Raw genomic sequence first — 23,616 nt, forward strand, 5'->3', positions numbered from 1 at the left:
TTTTGCTGCCCGTGAACAAGTCATAGTAAGCTACACTCTCATAATGGCTGCCTTAGGCAACCAAGCCTTTCGTGACCCTTAACGTCATTCGAGGCTTGCGCGATCGTTTCCGGGAGCAAAGTCCCGGATGTTGCTTTGATTCCCGCGATCGTTGCGATGAGACGCTAACGCGCCGGGACTCGCCGGAAGTCGTACAGCCCTTACAGGGCCTAGAGGGAAGAGAAGCTTCTGGTTCCCGGGTAGATGCACTGATGCCAGTTTGCCAGTGTACATTCCCTAGAGCCCCACAGCGCAGGCTTGCTTTCTAGTGAGTTTCCCAGACCAAGGCGGGCGGGAGGTGGGCGGGGACCTTTCCTACAAGCCACTGAAGGGAAAGTGACCTGAACTTGTGTGGCTTCTGCTGTTTGCTCCCATAGACAGCAGCGCCATTACCCCCAGCCCCCGCGACCCACACTTTGACGTATGCAGACTTGTTCCTGAAGTTTCCATCGAGCTCCACGGGACGGGTGGGTGTCCAGGAGGAGCAGGAAGGGCTGAAAGTGAGTGGCTCTGTCAGTCAAGATACAGAACTGAGCTTTAGTGTCAGTGCTCTATCTAAACTCGCACCAATCCCCAGGATTTAAAGATGTTAATGTCCTCAAGGAGCTTACACTAAATCTGATGCGTCTAAGAGGGAGCACTTAACTGAATATGAGATGTGGAGATGGCTTCCTGAAAGATGTCATACTCGAGCCGTGCCTCCGATTAGTTGATGAACGATGTGGAAAGGCAATTCAGACAGAAAATAGGATGTGTTTGAAAACCTAGTGAGCTCCCAAGTTTCTAGAGCTTAAATTCACGTTAAAAAAAAAAAACCATAGGGCTGGAGAGGTAGGTTAAGTGCTAGGTCATAAAGGGCTGCTTGCGGTATACTCAACTGCTTGAGTGTTGTTAAGATTTTTAATTACGAAAGGGAATTCCGCCAGATTTGCATGTTTTAGGTGTTATCACTCTCATCGTGGAAGATTAAAGAGGAAAGTTGTTGGGAGGTAACTTGAAACATGGGTCAAATAAATAAATCTGAGATAGGTGGTGACATTTTAGGGATGGAGAGGAGGGTCCCGTTACAGGATATCTGAAGTAAAATTCTGGGCTTCCTGGTCAACGGAAAGGATTGCAGGGGCCTGATATTTTGGCCTATAGTTGAGATGCTGACTTAAGAGTCCTGAATCCCCATGGGCTGAGTATCTGCGTTCCATAATGGGTCGGGGTCCTGTCTCCAGATTCCTACTGACTAATGCAGACTCCGGGAGGCAGCCCGTGATGCATGCAGTGCTTTGGTTCCTGCTACCCACTGAGACGTGGATTAAGTTCTCCAGGCCCAGCTTTGACGCTATGTTAGACCTTAAAGCCATTTGGGGAGTGAACTGCAGGTGGGAGCCCTGTCTCCTTCCATCTTCCTGTCTTTTAAAAGCTCTTTGGGGGCCAGTGCTGTGGCAGAGTGGGTAAATCCGCCACCTGCAGTGCCAGTATACCCTGTGGGCACTGGTTCGAGTCCTGGCTTCTCCACCTCTCTGCTGTGGCCTGGGAAAGCAGTAGAAGATGGCCAAAGTGCTTGGGCCCCTGCACCCATGTGGGAAAGCCAGAAGAAACTCTATAGTTTCCTGGCCTCACATTGGCACAGCTCCAGCTGTTGTGGCCATTTGGGGAGTGAACCAGCAGATAGAAAATCTCTCTCTCTGCCTCTCTGTAATAAATAAATAAATACATCTTTTAAAAAAAACTCTTTGAAAAGCCAAGTTTATAGTTTGGGTAACTGGTGAAAGATACTGTTACAAAAGGAGAAGCAGATTTGTGAAGGAAGATGGAGCATTTCATTTGGACATAGAGTTTTCTTTGGATATAATAAGTTTAAAGTACTTCTAAGAGTTCTTTGCAGATACTAGGACTCATACCTGAAAAGACTAAAGCTGAAAAGATGAGAACTGTTCAGGTTGTTAGTTTTCAGCTTACAGTATTTTTTTATATGGCCAAGAGTTGTCAGATGTTTATTGCAGATATCTTCTCCCAGTTGCCTGTCATTGTCTGTGTTAATATGTTTTAATGTCCAACTTATCAGTCTTTTTTTTTTTATTTTTTTTTATTTTTGACAGGCAGAGTGGACAGTGAGAGAGACAGAGAGAGAAAGGTCTTCCTTTTGCCGTTGGTTCACCCTCCAATGGCCGCCGCTGCAGCCGGCGCACCGCGCTGATCCGATGGCAGGAGCCAGGATCCAGGTGCTTTTCCTGGTCTCCCATGGGGTGCAGGGCCCAAGCACTTGGGCCATCCTCCACTGCACTCCCTGGCCATAGCAGAGAGCTGGCCTGGAAGAGGGGCAACCGGGACAGAATCCGGCGCCCCAACCGGGACTAGAACCCGGTGTGCCGGCGCCGCAAGGTGGAGGATTAGCCTATTGAGCCACGGCGCCGGCCTCAACTTATCAGTCTTTTATGGACGATCAATGTTTTTTGTGTAATATACAAGGGTACTTAAAAATATTCAAGGAAAAATGAAACGTAAAATATATGCATATTTTGGTGGAAATTTACTTTTTTTAAAAATTCATGCATTGTTTTTTCACAGGAGTATTCCATGAACTGTTTAAAGAACCTTCAGATGCATGGATTTCAAAATCTTTTTGCTCCAAAATAAACTTATCTTTTAATTCCATTTCTACAAAACTTTTTGATGTTCAAAACACTATTTCTTCTAGAAGCTTTATTGTTTTACATTTCACATTTAAGACTACAATCTATCTCAAATTAATTTTTCTGAAAGGTAAGAGTTAGGGATAAAGGTTCATCCTCACCCCCAACCCTCAGTTTAGACGTCCAGTTGATTCAGGCCTTTTATTGAGAAGATTCTCATTTCCCCTGCTAAACTCTTATGGCAGTTTTACTGTCAAATGTGATGTTCAAGGCACCATATTGTAGTAAAAATTATAAAACTCTCCAGAACCTACTGGTGTCTGGATATGGAACTTCCTGGCCTTCAGAACTATGAGCAAGTAAGTTTCTTTTCTTTATAAATTAGTCTGTGGTATTCTGTTACAGCAGAAGAAAAATGGATGAAGAAAATAATAATACATGGTGTAATGTTCAGTAAGTGCCCATGTGTCTTAGTAAAATAGAAAGTGAGAGGATGACGATCTGCAAGTCTAATAGCTTTTGTTATATAAACAGTGACACTGTAAATACTAGCAACAGTCTCTGTACACTTAAGAAACATTTACTTTAAAACAAAAATATTAAGAATTTCTACATGATTTATTTAATAATAAACCAATTAAGGATACAAAAAACGTTTAGAGGATTCCAAAATTTAAATTTTTGTTTACATACAAATTCACTCTGTAATATGAAACATATAACATTAGACCTCTAAACAAACAATGATTTTTCATCTACAAAAATTTTTCTTTGCTATACTAGAAAATTTGCAGAAAAAATTTTTCCTGTGACATGAAATGTACATTATTTACAGCTGAAAAAGCAATTAAAAAATTTAATTCCAGAAACTTGGATATATACGTATGTTACCTTTGTATGCAGTTTCCCTTCCCCATTCACCCCCAGTAAAAATGATCCAAAATATAAAGCAATTGTGCTTTTATAACAACTGGCTACTCAGCCAGTTTAGCACAAGGCTCAAGTTGCTTTATTGGCCCTTAAGAAAGCCTTGACTCTCAAATTAGCAGTATGTCATTCAGCACTCAGCAACATGTTTCCTATTGGACCACAATGCATAGTGGCCTAAAGAGTTAAAGTAATTAGGAAGAAGTTATGGAAGATCTTACTCATAATAATAGAATGAATTTTGCAGGACAGCTTATTTTTCTGTAATATTTTAGTTATATTTATATTAGGAAATAACCTGATAATGTTTTGGTGGACATAACTTTAAAAAGTAGGTGTTAGAATCATAAAGTTTAGAACTAGAAGGGAAATTGGAGATCATTTGGTTTAGTCCAGTGCTTCCTTTTATGAGACAATCAAAAGCCTCAAAAAATCAAGTGGCTGCCCAGTGTTGCACAGCTAGTTAGTGGGAAAGCCATTCTTAGGCTGATGCATTTACACTGTCCTGATTTTAAAACAGGCTCACAGCCATATCCTGGGCACACTTCAATTTTTAATGTTATTTTAGGTATTCATAGCTCAATATACAGTGTAGCTAACTAAAAATCTAAATGGCATCATAATTTTAACAAAGCATAAAATAGGTTTCTGGCATTTCAAAGAGTCAAGACTTAAGTGGAATGAAAATAATTCCTATATAAATTTCCTTTTGCCTTACACATAAGCACTATATTTACAAAAGAATCAGAAAACCTAATACAATGTAAAATTAGAAAAGAAACTTTAAAAATACTTATAACTGAAAAAAAATCTCAAAAGAATGTCTTCATAGTATAAAATGTCTGTTCCTTCACAACTGAATCCTGAAACATTCGGAGAACAAAGAGAAACACTTGGGTTTTCCTCCCTCATCTAACAAAGTCAAAATTAACTCAATTTTTTTAACAGTTACAAAATTAAGAACCTCTGTAGCATTTATCTTAGAATCAATCAGATTGTTTGCATACAGCTGATAATGAGTTGAATTAAAAACCAACTACCAATAATTCCTTTGGCATATTCATTAAAAAGAGTTGGGTTCCAGTAGTTCATTTTGTTTCATAGCTACCTGAGAGGTAAATCCATTGGAACTGGATACCACCATCACATAAGGCTGTGGCTGTTGTTCAGTTTTCTCAGTGTCTTCTTTCAAATGATCTTCAGCCTCTTTTCTGTCTACTTCTTGATTAAGAGTTTTTGTTTCTTGAGCTTTTATCACTGAAGTGATTACAGTGCCAGGTGGATGAGCAACCAGTTGTGAACTTCGAGGAGAAAAGGTCACTACAGGTGTAGTAGCACTGAAGGATGGAGATGAAGCCATACTGACGGTTCCATTGCAAATGGACTGAACATTGCTAGTGAGAACCTGCTGGACGTGGGCAGGGCTAAACACAATTGAAGGAGGAGAGCCTGACTTCTGTGACTGTAGCATGACATTTTCTTTCAGTACTGTCATGGGCTGTGATGATGGAATGGCTTGTAAAATAAACTTCTGAGATCCAGCACCTGCTGATGGATCTGTGCTGGCAATAACCGTTGTGAGTGGCACTGTCTGGAGTGTTACCGTATGCAGCTGTTGATTCCCAGGAGAAACAACTACTGGAACTTGTGTTGGAGCCTGTATTGTCCTATTGTGATTGTGAAATAAAAGTGAGACAATTAGTACATTCCGTATCATCTAAAACTTGAATACTTGGTAAGTTATTCTGACAATATGAATTATACAGCTCTACTGCCACCTTTCCTCTTTGCAACACAGCATAACCACCATTGTGCTAGACTGTATTAAACACTGTATATACACAGATATCCATAAAACTCTCAGGCCATTAACACCATCAGGTGAGTTCTATGAAAAAAAGTCTATGCATGATACCCCATTAACACAAATGGGGTACAAATTTTGTTGGTAAGGGAAGATATCAAAATGTTTATCAAGGTTATGAATGGCTGCCTGAAAGTAAATTAGGAAATTTAAAGCAAATCTGTGTAATTCACTTTTATTTTAATATTAAGGGTAAAAAAATTTTAATGTTCCACAATTTGTATCATATTTACATAAAGCAAGTCAAGATTAATTAACTCATAAAGGTTCTTAGGCTGGCAAAAAAGGCCAAGCTTTGGCTAAAACAAATCGAAGTATGTTCTAGCAGATTTATAGGTTCAAATAATTTTCACAAATCTTAGTCAAGGCTACAATTTGATATCAAATGCTTTAATGTAAAAATTCAGTTTGTAAAGTTGTTAATCCCATTTTTGAAGAAAAAAGGCACAAAAATGATGTGAGTCAATCTAAAAGGCTCTCAGCTGTGGTGCTGGCATTGTGGTACAGTGGGCAAACCGGCTGCCTGCAATGCTGACATCCCATACCAGGCACCATTTGATTCCCAGCTGCTTTGCTTCCAATCCAGCTACCTGCTAATGTGCCTGGGGAAGTGGTAGAGGATGACTCAAGTCTTGGGTCCCTGACACCCATGTGGGAGACCTAAATGAAACTCCAGGCTCCTGGCTTCAGCCTGGACCAGGCCCAGTTGTTCAGGTCATTAAAGGAATAAACCAGCAAACAGAGTATCTTTTTCTGTATCCCCCTCTCTCTGCCTTTCAAGAAAATCTTTTTTAAAAAAACCTTACAGTTGTTAAATTTATAGACATAACCACTGTTAATATAAAACAGTGGCCAGTATTATCATGCAGTGCATTAAGCCACCTCTTGCAACAGCAATATCCCATATCATGCATCAGATGGAGTCCCAGCTGCTCTGCTTCTGATCCAGCTCCCTGTTAATGTGATTGGGAAAGCAGAAGCAGATGGCCCAAGTACGTGGACCCCTACTACCCATATGGATGAACAAGCTGGAGCTCTAAGCTCCTGGGTTTAGCCTGGTCTAGCCCTGGCCATTGCAAACATTTGGGGAGTAAACCAGCGGATGGAAGTTAGCGTTCTCACTTTGCTTTTCAAATAAATAAATCTTAAAATAAATTTTTAAAAAATATTTATTTGAAAATCAGAATGAGAGGGAGGGAGATCTTCCATCCATTGGTTCACTACCTAAATGGCTGCAGCAGCCAGAGCTAGGCCAGGCCAAAGCCAGGAGCTTCACTGGGGTCTTCCACGTTGAGTGCAGGGGCCTCAGCAATTGGGCCATCTTCTGCTGCTTTCCCAGGCACATTAGCATAAAGCTAGATTGAAAATGGAGCAGCCAGCACTGGAACTGGTGCCCATATGGGATGCTAGTGCTAAAATGGCAGCTTAACTTGCTATGCCACAGTGCCAGCCACAACAATGTTTAAAACAAACAGCTGAAAACTCAGCATCTGGGGACTAGTCCAGCCACAACAATGTTTAAAACAAACAGCTGAAAACTCAGCATCTGGGGACTAGTGCTGTGGAGTGGTGGGCTAGGCCTCTGCTTGTGGTGCCAGCATCCTATAAGGGCACCAGTGTGTGTCCTGGCTGCCCCTCTTCCAGTACAGCTCTCTGCTTATAGCCTGGCAAAGCAGTGGAAGATGGTCCAAGTGCTTTTGTCCCTGCGCCCACACGGGAGACCCCGAAGAAGCTCCTGGCTTCTGGCTTTGGATCAGCTCAGATAGGCCCAATTCCAGCCATTGTGGCCATCTGGGGGGTGAACCAGCAGATGGAAGACCTCTCTCTCTCTCTCTCTCCTTCTGTCTATAACTCTACCTCTCAAATAAAATCTTAAAAACAAACAAACAAACAAAAACTCAGCATCTGAATTTCAATTGTTTCTCTGAACTCTGTGAAGTTATTTTATGAAAGGCACTTGATTACTACTTCAGATGGCTAGCAACTGGATTTGTCCCCATAAACCCACTGATCATTATTACTAAAGCTATATTTTACCAAATTACAGTTACATGGTCTGACACATATGAGGAAATAAAATTCTGGAGAAGATGGGCTAGGTGGAAAGATGAAGACCCAGAGCAACTCAAAGGATGTGGGAAGGCACAGGATAACTAAATCATACCATGCAAGTAGGACACTGACTCCCAAATTCAGATGCCACCCAAGTGACCATTGTGAGCATCAGCCAACAGCTGTATACTAACACCTCTCTCAAACGACAGAGGTAGAAGAGAATCTAAGGTAACAGATTTAATAGGTGGGCAGGGTAATAGAAATAAAGGTCCAGATTAGTCATGTTATTGAGCAAGCAGGAATGAGTTGGTAGTAAACAGAATTACTTTGGAATACAGGAGCTTCTTGGTTTTTTTTTTTTTCTTTTAAGATTTATTTATTTATTTATTTATTTGAAGGCAGAATTACAGACAGTGAGAGGGAGAGACACAGAGAGAGGTCTTCCATCTACTGGTTTACTCCCCAAATGGCTACAACAACTGGGGCTGCACCAGGCCAAAGCCAGGAGTCAGGAGCTGCTTCCTCATCTACCACATGGGTTCAGGAGCCCAACCACCCTCCCAGGCGCATTAGCAGGGAGCTGGATTGGACGTGGAGCAGCTAGGACTCAAACATGTGTCCATATGGGATGCCATGCTGCAGGCCACAGCTTTAACCTGCTGAGCCAAAGCGCCAGCCCCCAGGAAATTCTTCAAAATACTCTGTGCCCCCCCTTTCATACTGCCCATATGAATCATGGTAACTTGGGTAGAATATGAGTTTGGGTATGATGCCCAACCCTAGAGTTAGAAACCATGCTTTGAGCTGGGGCTGCGGCTCAATAAGCTAATCCCTCGCCTAGCGGCGCTGGCACACCAGGTTCTAGTCCCAGTCGGGGCACCGGATTCTGTCCCGGTTGCCCCTCTTCCAGGCCAGCTCTCTGCTATGGCTCAGGAGTGCAGTGGAGGATGGCCCAAGTGCTTGGGCCCTGCACCCCATGGGAGACCAGGAGAAGCACCTGATTCCTGCCTTTGGATCAGTGCGGTGCGCCAGCCACAGCGCACCGGCCGCGCCAGCCATTGGAGGGTGAACCAACGGCAAAGGAAGACCTTTCTCTCTGTCTCTCTCTCTCTCACTGTCCACTCTGCCTGTAAAAAAAAAAAAAAAAAGGAAAGAAAGAAAAAAGAAAAAAGAAACCATGCTTTGAAAAACATGTCAGCCAGCGCCGCGGCTCAATAGGCTAATCCTCTACCTGCGGCGCTGGTACACCGGGTTCTAGTCCTGGTCGGGGTGCCGGATTCTGTCCCGGTTGCCCCTCTTCCAGGCCAGCTCTCTGCTATGGCCCGGGAGTGCAGTGGAGGATGGCCCAAGTCCTTAGGCCCTGCACCTGCATGGGAGACCAGGAGAGACACCTGGCTCCTAGCTTCAGATCAGCGCGGTGTGCCGGCCACGGCAGCCATTGGAGGGTGAACCAACGGCAAAGGAAGACCTTTCTCTCTGTCTCTCTCCCTCACTGTCCACTCTGCCTGTCAAACAAACAAACAAACAAAAAAAAAAGAAAAACATGTCTAGTGGTACATAGGATTTGTATATATTTGTGGAGCACAGTATGATAATTCAATATGCATACCTACTGTATAATGATCAAATCAGAATAATCACCATTTTCACAGCCTCAAAAACATCATTTTTAAATTAAAAAGCTCTAAGGGATTCCCATGCCAAAAGTTTACATTCACGTACATACAGACAAAACAGTACTTGGCATACAGTTAGCACAGACTGCATCTATAAACATGTACAGCCTTGCAATCCTATACATATACTATCTCCACTTTACATAGGAAAAAAAAAAGGTTGGTAAAAAAAATAAGAAGCCATCTGAATGCAGAGCTTATGTGTCTGCCCGTTAAAATGTACGTCCTGAAGAACTTGAGCTAAAAACAGATGTTTACTCTTATAACCGTAAATTATGGGTAGATACAACTCTTTCATACACACAACTCTCATCTGTCTCTTTCCTTCTCTGAGGTGTGGTACAAGCAATAATGTACTTGAAAATTTTCCATATTGCTCATTACTACCACTAAGACTTCAATGGCTTTGTTCAAATTAAAAAAAGATGTCCTTTCCTTGTGCTAGACTGCCATATCAAAAAATATGTAGACTTAGTTAAAATAGCTATGCTGTAAATATACTAATAAATTCTTGAAAGTAATTTTAATAAAAAAAATTCAGGGATAAAAATGTGAAAAAGAAATAAAACGTGAAGCCTTTTCCATCTACAGAAATTTTAAATTATTTTTCTTAATGATTAACTCATCAGTTGTGTCTGGTTATTTTATATAACATAGGTTACATTATGGTTAGCTATTTTTTTTAAAAGATTTATTTATTTATTTGAAAGTCAGAGCTACACAGAGAAGGAGAGGCAGAGAGAGAGAAAAGTCTTCCATCCACTGTTTTCACTGCCCAGATGGCCACAACAGCCGGAGCTGTGCCAATCCGAAGCCAGGAGCTTCCTCCGGGTCTCCCACGTGGGTGCAGGGGCCCAAGGACTTGGGCCATCCTGTACTGCCTTCCCAGGCCATAGCAGAGAGCTGGACCGGAAGTGGAGCAGCCAGGACTTGAACCGGTGCTCATATGGGATGCCAGCACTGTAGGCAGCTGCTTTACCTGCTACACCACAGCGCCAGCCCCAGTTAGCTACTTTTAAAAAATCTCTGAAGCTGCTTGTAATCAACTGCTATGATTTTGGTAATTTATAATTCATCAGAAATTTTTCAGAATTTTTGTTTGTTTGGTAAAGGGCAGAGTGACAAAGTTTTCATCTGTTGGTTCACTCCCCAAATGCCTGCAACAGCCAGAGATAGGCCAAGCTGAAGCCAGCAGATATGAACTCCATCTGGATCATCCGTAGGAGTAACAGGACCCCAAGGGCTTGGGCTAGCATTCACTGCCTTGCAGGTGCATTAGCAGGAAGATAATTGGAGGGAAGCCCAAGAGTTGCCAGGACTCAAAACTAGGCACTCCAGTATGGACACAGGTGTCCCAAGTGGTAGCTTAACACACTACATCACAATGCCTGCCTGTTTCACCCACTTACTGCTTTGATTAGAAACATCATTATACAGTGATATGTATTTGTAGCTTTTGTCTTCTCACCTAATACTCTGAACAGAAGAATTTAATGTTTCATCCTGCATGCTACTGGTTATGGTGCCTTCTCCTTCTGAGACAGCTTGTACTGGCTGTACTACGTGAACAGTCCGGAAGAGCTGGGTGGGATATGGAGACTGTGAGGGCTGCACTGTCCTCAAAACTTCTGACGGCTGTGCAACTTCCGTGGAATCTTTGGGTTTTGTAGCTTTAGAATTCCCAGGTTTTAGAACTGTAGTGGCTCCTCCTTTTACCCCTGGACTTGAAGATACTCTTGATCGGCTTGCTTGATTCCGACTTGAAGTGGTTGTTGAAGACAGTGAAGGATCTGAAGCCTCTATGCTGGAACTTGGATCCTCATCATCTATATAGATAAGATCTTTCGGCATTTCTTTAAACTGATACACCAAGCGCTGGCCTTCCACTTTTGCCAGAATACCCCTTTGGTAATAGTACCTATTCAAAGCAGATAATATCATAAATATTTTTAATAAAACAAATAATACTCAACAATATCAAATTTTACTAATCATAACAAAACTTTATAAAGTTGGAGTCAAGTAAGACCTGTAAATGAGGAAGTTATTTTATATAAGATATCCATACATTTATGTACAGAATAAAGTCCTTACAACTAAATCTAAATTGCCAACTAAATCTAAAAGCAATTTTAATTAGGAAACTGTAGTATATGGATTATTCTAGCCCTTCACTTTTCTTCCTTCCTCTACTCTTCTACTAACTTGCTAAGATTAAAAAAAAATAATAATAAAACCTCCTACAAACTTCAAGAAATTGTATCACCTCCATAGCTTCCTGTAACATTCCTATCTGTTAAATTTGATTCAGTTTTTTGTATAGGAGTAAATAATGAAGTGATCCAAATTTAATCACTGATTTTAATGAAACAAGAATCTAAAAAGTTAAAAAACTAGAACTAGTTTAAGACTGCCGAATTACAAACACTTTATAACCATCATTACTCTTAAAGCTTTAACTTATTCCACTATTAATAAATATCACATCTCAGATTCACTTAAATATATATCCTCCTTTTAAGTTCTTGCATTACCACCATTTGTACTTCATGCTGAATTTAATGGGTCAAAACACATGAGCCTTTGAGGCAGGCACTGAGACATGATATATAAAGCCGCAACATACACAACGCTGACATCTCATATGGCTTCGAATACAGCTCTCTGCTAATGACCTGGGGAAAGTAGTGGAAGATGGCCCAAGTGCTTGGGCCCCTGCACCCATGTGGGAGATCTGCAAGAAGCTCCTGGCTCCTGCCTCCTGGCTTCAGTCTGGCCTAGCCCTGGCTGTTTCAGCCATCTGGGGAGCAAACCAGCAGAAGGAAGATCTCTCTTTGTGTCTCTCCCCCTTTCTCTCCGTAACTCTGCTTTTCAAATAAAAATAACTCTTAAAAAAAAAAAAAGAGTATGATTTCAAGGACAGGCTTTGTGGCACAGTGGATAAAGCTGACACCTGTGACACTGGCATCCTATTTGGGTGCCAATTTGAATCCCAGTTGCTCCACTCCTGATCAAGCTCCCTACTAATGTGCCTGGTAAAGCAGTAAAAGATGGCTAGAGTGGTTGGCCCCCTGCCGCCTATGTGGGAGACCAGGATGGAGTTCCAGGTTCTAAGCTTCGGCCTGGCCCAGTCTTGGCCATTGCAGCCATTTGGGGAGTGAACCAGCCAATGGACGATATCTCTCCCTGTCTCTCCCTCTCTCTGTAAGTCTGCTTTTCAAATAAATAAATCAACCATAAAAATAAAAAATAACTCCAGGTCTTTAAAAAAATAACATTTCAATTTAAATGCATACTAATTTCAATAATATTTCAATTTTGGCAGTTCAATAAATAAATTCACCATTTGCTTAATTTTTTACTGTTTAAAAAGTTATCCATTTTTTTTCAGTATTTATGAAATGACATTCTTAACATGATAAACTAGAAAAACTTCACATACCTGAGTGCTCTTCCCATGGTCTCATAATTCATATCAGGTTTGTTTTTGTGCTTCCCCCACAACCTGGATACTGCCTTAGAATCTACCAATTTAAAAATGCCTTTTTCTCTTTGGGTCCATTTAATGTATTTAGGACAGGTAGCTTTGTCCTGGAGCAGGGCCAGTAAAAACTCCCAAAGATAAATTGTGTTTCCTAAAATAAAAATAATTTCTATTGAAATGACCAAATTCTCATTTAAAAGAGCACAATAAAACAGAATTGATAATCTTATAATAAATCCATCTATATTTATACAAAAATATTACATAACTCAGTTAATTCTGGTGATATAATAGTTATCATTTTTAGAGTCTAAGATCTTAACAATGATCTTTTTTTTTTATTACCACATAACATGTCCAGACAGAGCTATCTTATCATTTAAGTTTGTGATAATTCAGGAAGAAAGCACTCTGAGGTAATTTTTTCTGCATCTTTAAGAGCTATCACAAAGAGGAAACATGAAAGAGATTTACAGAACCTTTCAATAGTTCTCTTCCTTATAGTAGAGCCAGCATATCAGCCAGAACAGTTTTATTTGTATTTGAGCAACAGTTATAAAAATCCTAGAACTTCAAGATAACATAATAAAGTCTCAGTGAAAGGCAGGCATTTGGCCTAGCAGCTAAGATACTTGCACTGCATATTGGAGAGCCTGGGTTCGGTGCCCACCCTCCAGTTTTCTGGTAATGTGTACCCTGAGAGGCAGGAGATGACAGTTCAAACAACTGGGTTCCCGCCACTCACATGGGACATGTGGACTGTATTCCGACCTCCTAGCTTCAGCCTTGGCCCAGTCCCTGCTGTTGGGGGCATTAGGGGAATAAACAGCAGATGGGAGCACTCTGTCTTTCTGCCTTTCAAAAAAGAAAAAAAAAAAAAATCTATGAACTGAAAATCTAATCTGGCTGAATTTGTCCAAGAGCCCATTAATAAATCAAAAAATGAATTATTTTGAAGGGTAAATGAAAATTACTGAAATAGATTTCTTGACTTACTTTATTAGCAGGCACTGACAATCATATCTTAGAAGCAGGTGGCAGCAATAAGTTCCATTTTAATGTACTATACCAAGAAAGCAGGTGGTTTCCACTTAACAATATGAAAATACTATACAGCAATATGAACACCATTTGACTTGCAAAGTGTTGGGGATTATGGTCGTACTTACCCTTCCCATCTTTGTTTTTCTTCTTCACAGATATATTTGGTGTAGTGGTTGGGGAATCTGGTCGTTGTGGTTTAGTTTTCCTCCCTGAAATCAGAACAGCTGTGCATAAGTATTTGGCCTCTAAAGTGAAAGAGATTGGACCATTTAACTATTTTATAACTTGTCCAAAAATTTAACTGTCAAATGATTTATATACAGGTCTCATAATGCTGTTTGCTGACAGAAAAATAATTCCAATAAAAAACTAACACCACGTAGGTCAGCTCACAAACCCTCTTATATAAGAAATATTTTAGCTCACCTATAAAAATGAAGTTAACTATACTTTTTTTTAAAGTTGCATTTATTTGTTTAAAAGAGTCACACAGTGAGAGGGAGAGACAGAAGAAAGATCTCCCAACTGCTGGTTCACTCCCCAGATGGCTACAACAGCCCAGATGGCTACAAAAGCTGGGGCCAGGCCAGGCTGAAACCAGGAGCCAGGAGACTCTTCTGGATCTCCCACATAGGTGTACAGGCCCAAGCACTTGGGCCATCTTCCACTGCTTTTCCTAGGCCATTAGCGGGGAGCTGGATCACAAGTGCAGCAGCCAGGACTCGAACCAATGGTCATATGGGATTGCCAGTGTTGCAGGTAGCTTTTTTTTTTTTTTTTTTTTTTGGACAGTGAGAGAGAGAGACAGAGAGAAAGGTCTTCCTTTTTTTTTGCCATTGGTTCACCCTCCAATGGCCGCCGCGGCTGGCACGCTGCGGCCGGCTCATCGCACTGATCTGAAGCCAGGAGCCAGGTGTCTCTCCTGGTCTCCCATGCGGGTACAGGGCCCAAGGACCTTGGCCATCCTCCACTGCACTCCTGGGCCATAGCAGAGAGCTGGCCTGGAAGAGGGGCAACCGGGACAGAATCTGGCACCCTGACCTGGACTAGAACCTGGTGTGCTGGCACCGCAGGTGGAGGATTAGCCTAGTGAGCCGCGGCGCCGGCCACAGGTAGCATCTTAATACACTATGCCACAATGCTGGTCCTTTAACTTATTTCTGAGGTAACCATACTGACAGTGCTTTCTTAACATTCTGGAGAACACTCCTGCTATTTATAAAATGAGGACGTAAGTCTGCCTACTAGTTATATGAGAAGACTTCAAAAAAATGAATGGAAAATGGAATTTAAAAATAAAAATAAAAAATACAAACTTTATTTTTCAACACAAGCTCCAGCAAACTGAAAACACTTTATAAGCAATTATACCAGAAAGTGCTGGGAACTTAATTTGTATCAATGAAGTCTTTTTCACATTATTAACTGAAGATTTCTAATTTTCCAAAAAGATGTATTTATTATTTGAAAGCATAGTAGATTACAGAGTGAATTACAGAGTCAGAGAGGGATAGATAGATTTTCCATCCCTTGATTCACTCCTCAAATGGCCACAATGGCCAGGGCTGGACCAGGCCATGGCCAGGAGCCAGGAGCTGCCTCTGGATCTCACATGTGAGTGGCAGGGATCCAAGCACTTGGGCCATCTTCCTCTGCTTTCCCAGGCAGATTAGCAGGGAGCCAGATCTGAAGTAGAACAGCCAGGACTTGAACTGCCACCCATACTGGATGCCAGTGTTATGTCCCAACACCAGCCCCATAACTGAAGATTTACAATTAGTAAACAAAAAGTCAGAAGAAGCCAGATCAGGAATGTAGATGTCTCAGATGTTGTTCTCCATTGAAATGATCAAAAAATTATGTCCCCTGTTTATTCAGAGCAATGGCCATGAACACTGTCCTGGCGGTGAGAAAACCTCAGGGGAAAGCTTTCCCAGATACTTTTCTGCTAAAGCTTCAGCTTTCTCTACAAAACCAACTCTCAGAATAAGCAGATGGTAATGTCTGACTCCCCCACAAAGTCTGTAAGCAGATTTTTGCTCAGAGCATCCCATAAAACTGTTGCCATGACATTTGCTCTTGGCCAGCTGCCTTTCTTTGACTGGGCAACCTCCACCATGGTAGCGACTGCTCTGATTGCGCTTTGTGTTCCGGTTCACAGTGGTAAAGCCATGTTTCATCTGTTACAGTTCTTTGAAGAAATGCGTCAGTATCTTGATGCCACGCAATGAAAATTTCTATTGAAAGCTCTGTTCTTATCTGTGGCTCCTCTGGGCACAACTTTTGGTACCATGCAGCAGAAAGTCTGTTCTAATCTGTCAGAGGTGTATAATAAGCCAGGCCAATTGAGAATCCCATCATGGTGGCTATCATTTCTGCTGTTAATCACCAGTCCTCTTCAATTAGGGTATGAACAAGGTTAATTTTTTCCTCACAAATTGACATGGATGGTCTGCAGTTTTGAGCTTCACAACTTCAACTTCATATCATCCTTGTTTTTTAAAATAAATTATTTATTTGAAAGGCACAGTTAGAGAGAGAGAGTCTTCTATCTGCTGGTTCACTCCCCAAGCGGCCGCAATGGTTGGAGCTGTGCCGATCCGAAGCCAGGAGCCAGGAGCTTCCTCCGGGTCTCCCATGCGGGTACAGGGACCCAAGGACTTGGACCATCTTCTACTGCTTTCCCAGGCCATAGCAGAGAGATGGACTGGAAGTGGAACAGCTGGGATTCGAACCAGCGCCCATATGGGATGCTGGCACTGAAGGCGGCAGCTTTACCCACTGTGCCACAGCATCAACCCCTCATACTTTTTTAATAATGAGTTATCAATTTATAATTTCTTTTGAGATTTTCTTCATCCTTTTTAATGAATTACCAATTTATAAATTTCTTTAAGATTTTCTCCTTATAAAGGCCTCATAAAGATGGATGATTTCACCATTCTCCCTTCCACGCTTACCATAAATTTAATGTTTGTTCCTGCTTCAATACTAGCAGAATACACATTGCTCATTAACAGCGGTCTCTTCAAACAGATGTCTTACCTTTCTTAGTACCTCAAAGTAGATATTGTTCAGACACATTGTAACAAATTATTTCAAGTTTCCTTTGGTGCAAAAAATTCTGAAATCCATGCAGTATTTTCCTAACAGGAACTTTCCGTGAACGTTTTTCAAGACTTCTCAAATAAGCTTGTTATAGTACAATAAATGGATTTTTAGCCTTTTGATTAAATACACTTCTGCATACAGTTAGTTCTTAAATATCAGAAACTCCCCTAAGTTCTACAGGTATAGAAAATATGTGAGATATAATCTTGGTAAGCTACGTAACTTTTACGTTCTTGGGTATTTTTTTAAAGATTTTATTTATTTGAGAGGTAGACTTAGAGAGAGAAGGAGAGACAGAGAGAAAGATCTGCCATCCACTGGTTCACTCCCTAGATGGCCCCAATGGCCTCTAGAGCTGAGCCAATCCAAAGCCAGGAGCTAGGAGCTTCTTCCCAGTCTCCCACGTGTGTGGGGGGGGCCCAAGCACTTGGGCCATCTTGTACTTCTTTCCTGGGCCATAGCAGAGAGCTGGATCAGAAGAGGAACAGCCAGGACTTGAGCCAACCCCAATATGGGATTCTGGTGCCGCAGGTGGAGGCTTAGCCCACTATGCCATGGCGCTGGACCTTTATTGTGTATTTTTAAACATCTCATTTTTCTATATCTTTTTCAATTCCCAATGTTATGGTTTGGATGCTAAAGGTTCCCTAAAGACCTATGTATTAAAGGCTTGGTCCCCAAAGTGGTGCTGGGGGAAGTAGTGGAACTTTTAGGAGATGAGGCCTAGTGAGAAGTCCTTAGGCTACTGGAGTATGCCTTCAACGAGGCTGTGGGGCCTTGGTGTCTTTCTCTCTTTCCAGCTCCCCACCCCTGGTCAAGATGTAATCACTGGCTCTAACAAGTGCTCTCCCCCACTATATCGCCATTCACTGCATTCATCAGAAGCCAAATGAATGCCTCCATCACCACCACGAGATGTTGGACTCTGAGCTTCTGAACCTGTGAGCTACATAAACCTTTTCTCTATAAATTCAGTTCTCTCAGGTGTTTTATTGTAAAAACATAAAACTGACTAATACAGAATGCAAGCATAATGGTTATCCATCACTAAATAAGCCTACCCAATAGCCTTAGTCTGAGTCAATTAACTATTTTTGAAGCCTTGTTTTGTAATCTTTTGCCAGTTATCTGGAACCATGGCTTTGTAGTACTGTTGCCTGTGTTTAGTTGAGATGACAGTGCAATTTGAACAGACTTCATTCTCTAATTTACTGCTTCCTATCCAAACATTCTTGAAGCTGATTTTATGGACTGGACCAGAAGTGTAAATTCTGGGTTAAAACACAGACATCTAGAGCTGAAAATCACAAGCTTGGTTAAAATCCATTCTCTAAAACAGAACAGGAAAACATATTTGAAGTCATTTGAGTAAATGAGGGTAAGGAGAAAAGAAAAAAAGGTCAAAAGACATTCCTCGGATGTATCCTAAGCTTGGCAAACATTTTTTTTTAAATGGGAGGAAGGGTGTTATGGCATAGTGGATTAAGCTGCCTCTTGGTATGCCTACAACCCATATCAGAGTGCCAATTTGAGTCCCACCTAACCCACTTCTGATCCAGCTTCCTGCTAATGTGCCTAAAAAGGTGATAGATGATGGCCCAAGTGCTTGGGTCCTTGATGCCTATATGGTAGACCTAAGTGGAATTTTGGGCTCCTGGTTTCAGCCTAGCCCAACCCAGGTTATCAGTCACTTGGGGAATGAACCAGCAGATAAAATATCTCTTTTCTCCTCACTCTGCCTTTCAAATAAGTTAGTAAATCTTTAGAAAATAGAGGGAGCTGGTATTGAGGTGCAGTGAGTTAGGTCACCACTTGGGATACCCACATCCTATACCAAAGTGCCTGGGATCGAGTCCTGCCTCCACTGGTTCACTACCCAGATGGCCGCAATGGCTGAAGCTGAGCCAAGCTGGAGCTGAGCCAATCAAAGCGCTTATATAGGATGCCGGCTCTGCAGGCAGCAGCTTTACCTGCCATAACACCGGCCCCGACTTCATTAATTCTTAAACAGTGACTAATCTGCTGTTCAACCCATGTATTATTTTTTCCATTTCATTTTTCATTTCTGTAAGTTCTCTTCTCTTCTTTCCCTCTCTCTCTCTCTCTCTCAGATTATTTATTTGAGAGGCAGAGTTACAGAGAGAGGGAGAGACAGAGAGGTCTTCCATTAGCTGGTTCACTCCCAGCTGATCTGAAGGCAGGAGCCAGGAGCTTCTTCCAGGTCTCCCATGTCAGTGCAGAGGCCCAAGCACTGGGACCATCTTCCACTACTTTCCCAGGCCATTAGCAGAGAGCTGGATGGGAAGTAGAGTAGTTGGGACACAAAACACTGACCATATGAGATGCCGTTCTTTATCGTAACAATGTCACAATTAAAAAGGATGTTAGTCTTTTATATAGTATGTTCCATTTTATTGCTACTGAGTAGTATTTTATTCTACCAATATACCACACATTTACTCAATCAGCAGCTGATGGGCATTTAGATTATTTCCAGTTTGAGGTAATTGCAAATAATGTTGCTAAGATTATTTGTGTACATGTTTTTCCATGAACATATGGTTTCATTTCTTTTGGGTAAATATTTAACAGCAGAATGGCTGGGTCATATGCTATTTATACATTAAAAATTTTTATGAAACTGACAAAATTTTTCCCCAAAATTGTTTTCTTCATGGAGTAAAATGAGGCAACTGTAGGGCTCAACTCATTTGTTTCTGGTCTCTTAGGGATTGCTGGCCTCTGTTGACTGATGTCTAATTTCTTTAATATCATTGTTTCATATATTTTGTCTGAGTTCTTAGTAGTTTCAGGTAAGAAGATAAATCCATGTTCTGTTATTACATCCTTACCAAGAAAGGAAGTTCCCCCAGTCTTTTTTAATAATCTTACTCTTTGACCATGTTTTTATTCTTTTGCTTTAAAAACTGTAATTACATTCAGTTTCTAACACATAATTCTATTCAATTCTTAGAGAGCTAATCCTAGGGTTTTCTATGTCTGCTGCTTCTCAGTCAGGAAGTATCCTCATTTATTCTGTGAAACCTTCAATAGCACTTTATCTGAGGAAACTCCATGCAGCCTAGGTGAATATATAAATCACCAGCGTAGTTTTACAAGAGCTTGTACCATGGCCAGTGCCGCGGCTCAACAGGCTAATCCTCTGCCTGCGGCGCCAGCACCCAGGATTCTAGTCCTGTTCAGGGCACCGGATTCTGTCCCGGTTGCCCCTCTTCCAGTCCAGCTCTCTGGCCCGGGAAGGCAGTGGAGGATGGCCCAAGTGCTTGGGCCCTGCACCCACATGGGAGACCAGGAGAAGCACCTGGCTCCTGCTTTCGGATTAGCGTGGTGCACCAGCCACAGCGCGCCAGTCACAGCGGCCACTGGGGGTTGAACCAACAGAAAAGGAAGACCTTTCTCGACCTTTCTCTCTGTCTCCCTCTCCTTCTCTCACTGTCCACTCTGCCTGTCCAACAACAACAAAAAAAAAAACCAAAAGCTTGTACCTGTTGCACCAAAGTCATTATTACCCTTGGACTATTCTTATGCTAATTTCTTGGCTAGGAATTCCTCAAATGTTGAAGTCTAGGATTACTGAATTCTCAAAGGAAGAATTAGTTTCTCTACTCAGAACCCTTGCTGAGAAATACAAACTTCCAGTACATCTGTCTGTGTCAACTGGTAGAATTTTTCACCCTTGAAATTATAGTACTTCAAGGGTTCCAGTTAGATGCTGTGATCTCTACCCAATAAACCATCTTAAATAAGTCTAAGACCTCCACTTTTGCCTCTTCATGGGCAACAATTTGTTAGCAAATCCTTCTCAACCCTTCAGAGCTGCTGCAAGGTCGGCTCACACTATTTTCACTTTCTTCTTCATTTTTGACTCTTGGAATTTCTCTTACTTTCATGTAAACTTAGGTTACTGGTGGTTGGTGCTGTAATGAACAAGGACTAAACTCAAAATATCAAACAAGCAGGAACAGAATCATCAATACAATGAAAATTTGTGGAAACTTAAAAATTCCCAGGCAACACACTGCAACATTTTCCTCTTCAATTTCCTACCTGTTAACTTTTAATTCATTGAAATCTTCCATTAGAATCACTGGCACAGACTGGTGACTTTCAAACTATGCCTTTTGGGAGGGAGCTCATCTGCCCTTACCCCTAAGTTCTTTCTGGGCCTAGTTTTTTTTTGTTTGTTTTTTTTGTTTTTTTTGTTTTTGTTTTTGTTTTTGTTTTTTAACTTGTTTCCTGTGAGATATACCAAATATTTCAAATAGATAAAATCATTCTTTGTAGGTGTTGTGGTGCAGTGGGTGAAGTCTACACTTCAGATGCCTTCAACATCCCATATGGGAGCGCCCGTTCAGGTCACAGCTACTTTGTTTCCAGCCAATACATCCTGGGAAGCAGCAGAAGACAGCTGAAGTACATGGGCCCCTGCTACCCATATAGAAGACCTGGATGGAGTTATTGACTCCTGGCTTTGGCCTGCCCAGCCCTGCCTTTGTGGGTACTTGGGTAGTGAACCAGTGAATGGAAGATCTCTTTTTCTCACTCTGTTGCTCTGCCTTTCAAGTAGCTGAAAATAAGCATTTTAAAAGAATGACTCTAATATGAAAAACTGCCTCTTAATGTATGTGTTGTACCCTCAATTTTTTTCTTAAATACATTTTAACTGGTGTAGAATTGATCCTTAATGGGGTTGGCATTGTGGCATAGTGGGTAAACCCACCACCTGTGATGCCTGCATCCCAAATGGGTGCTGGTCCCAATCCCAGCTGCTCCACTTCTGATCAAGCTCCCTGATAAGCAGAGAAAGCAGCAGAAGATGGCCCAAGTGCTTGAGCCCCTGCATACCCGTGGGAGACCCAGAAGAAGCTCCTGGCTCCTGCCTTTAGTCTGGCCCAGCCCTGGCCGTTGTAACCTTTTGGGGAGTAAAGCAGGGAATGAAAGATCTCTCTCTCCCTCTCTAACTTTGCCATTCAAATGAATAAAATAAATCTTAAAAAACTGATCCTTGAAAAAATATGATATTAGATTACAACATCAAGGTTTGACTGTATGCCCTAAACAGATAAACTACCCACCTTTCTTTCTCTTAGGTTGTTCTGGTGATGAGGCTCCTGGTGAGTCTGCATATGTCTCATGCACCTGCTGAGTTTCCATCACTTCAGGAATCCCATCTAATGTGACGGATACATGGGTGACTGGGGCAACAACAATGTCATCTTCAGATGAACTAAATATATTATTATCTAGGGGAAATAAGATCAACTAATTATAATCTATGGTGCATTACAAACCAAAATAATTTCATGAAATAAGTTCCTGTTTCTATGAAGACTAAAGTAGAAATAAAATCTTGAAATCAACTCCTTGCTTTTATTTCTTCTGCCCTAAATCAAGTACCTAAATCAGTCCAGACTGGAGAGGACTATTTCATTATCTTTCTTATTTACTTTCTAGCTCCAGTCTAACTTGTCTATCTCCTCTCGTTCTTCGTACTGCTGCTCTGAGTCCTGTGTCTGATCTGTTCATAATATTCCTTTATACAAAAACCTTACACCTGAAAATCTTAACAATAAAATCCACACATCTTCCCATAGATTACCAGGGATAAAAACAAGCCAAAAACTCCAAACCAAGTTTTTCAAAGCTTTCATAATCTAAACCAAGCCTGTCTTTCCATCTCATCTCCCATCCACCAGGAAGCTTCCACTTCAGCTGAACAAAAACATTTCTTTGCTCAACTATTTCATCTTTTTGAGACATTTGTGTCTCGGGCTCAACATGTTCCCTCTAGTTTGAATGCCCTTTCCTGTCTCCTCTACCTATTAAAAGCTTGTAATTTACAATCCAAGTCAAGACACTTCCTCCACTAGAGTACTGTCTCAGATGTCACCAACTAGAGTACTCACTGCTTCCAGAACATTTTGCTGTCACTCTCAGGTAAATAATTGCAAAAGCAAAAAATAAAGACCATAAGTAACTATCTTTAAAATTAAAGGAGAACATGGATTTAAAAGCAGATCAATGATGTGGCAGTGAATTTTAGGTCATGAAGTATTAATGAAATTTCCAATGGTGTTTTTGTTTATTTATTGATAAGTATCTACAGAGAGAACTAAACAAGAGATTAGGACCTAAACACACTGATACTTTCACCCATGATCTTATTTAGACAGCAAACCTGCAAAACCTACTATTTGATAACTAATATTTTTTTATTCCTGAAGTATTCATCCCTTAAATTAAAAGTCTTTAACTGAACACTCTAACAAATGTTCCTTTACGAGTACTATACCTTAAAATCTAAAATATGGTCTCTGGTCTTTTTATATTTACTAACAGAGAGAGATGGCAAGAATAACTCTGCAAAACAAGAACAATCGTTAACTACTTACTTATTCGTTTTTCATCCAGCATAGGGCCAGGAGAATCCATATTTAGGAGTGCCTCAGCAGCCTCAATAGTTTCAATTGTTTCATCCCCATTATGACAAGAAGCTTCAACTATAATACATTAAAGAAAAAACAGAATTAGCTGTAAGACATCTCTTGCTCTGAAATTCATTGTGCTCATCTCTTAAGCCAGGATACGTCACTTAGTATTGGAGAGTATGTATGTGTGTGTATACAGACATATATATATAGTCAACATACAAAATTTGTATCAACATACAATTAATAAATTAACTGTATTCTTTATTAAAAAGAAAATAAAAAGACTTTTCACAATACAAGTAAGTAAAATGATAAGTAAAACACAGCTCACATTCTG

At 41.1% G+C, this 23,616-nt stretch overlaps 2 protein-coding genes and 1 long non-coding RNA gene across 15 annotated transcripts in view; 1 reads left to right on the forward strand and 2 right to left on the reverse strand.

The window, feature by feature from the left end:
* SUGT1 (SGT1 homolog, MIS12 kinetochore complex assembly cochaperone) overlaps positions 1–488 on the reverse strand; it is a 55,582-nt gene extending 55,094 nt beyond the window's left edge. The window contains exon 1 of the mRNA XM_008260023.4: positions 471–488. The gene's annotated coding sequence lies outside the window, so the exon portion shown is untranslated. The remainder of the gene's footprint in view (positions 1–470) is intronic.
* On the forward strand, positions 172–21,903 carry LOC138843787 (uncharacterized). Of its 3 annotated transcripts, XR_011378775.1 has the most exons (3): positions 172–307; positions 17,628–17,768; positions 21,133–21,903. It is a non-coding gene; the product is annotated as an uncharacterized lncRNA (long non-coding RNA). The 3 variants fall into 3 exon arrangements; XR_011378774.1 differs by having other exon boundaries at positions 17,628–21,903; XR_011378776.1 differs by lacking the exons at positions 17,628–17,768; positions 21,133–21,903 and adding an exon at positions 2,602–3,593 and having other exon boundaries at positions 181–307.
* ELF1 (E74 like ETS transcription factor 1) overlaps positions 3,266–23,616 on the reverse strand; it is a 114,102-nt gene continuing 93,751 nt past the window's right edge. For 6 of the 11 annotated variants that reach the window (XM_017343508.3, XM_017343507.3, XM_017343509.3 and 3 more), the window contains 6 exons: positions 23,241–23,348; positions 21,924–22,091; positions 13,842–13,961; positions 12,631–12,823; positions 10,657–11,106; positions 3,266–5,260 (listed from right to left, as the gene is read on the reverse strand). In XM_017343508.3, the coding sequence (XP_017198997.2) occupies positions 4,657–5,260; positions 10,657–11,106; positions 12,631–12,823; positions 13,842–13,961; positions 21,924–22,091; positions 23,241–23,348 (1,643 nt within the window). In that variant the 3' untranslated portion in view covers positions 3,266–4,656. The remainder of the gene's footprint in view (positions 5,261–10,656; positions 11,107–12,630; positions 12,824–13,841; positions 13,962–21,923; positions 22,092–23,240; positions 23,349–23,616) is intronic. The other 5 variants (XM_070048741.1, XM_070048739.1, XM_008260026.4 and 2 more) reach the window with 1 other exon arrangement.

Source organism: Oryctolagus cuniculus, chromosome 9, assembly GCF_964237555.1.
Source record: "Oryctolagus cuniculus chromosome 9, mOryCun1.1, whole genome shotgun sequence".
Classification (NCBI taxonomy): Eukaryota; Metazoa; Chordata; class Mammalia; order Lagomorpha; family Leporidae; genus Oryctolagus; species Oryctolagus cuniculus.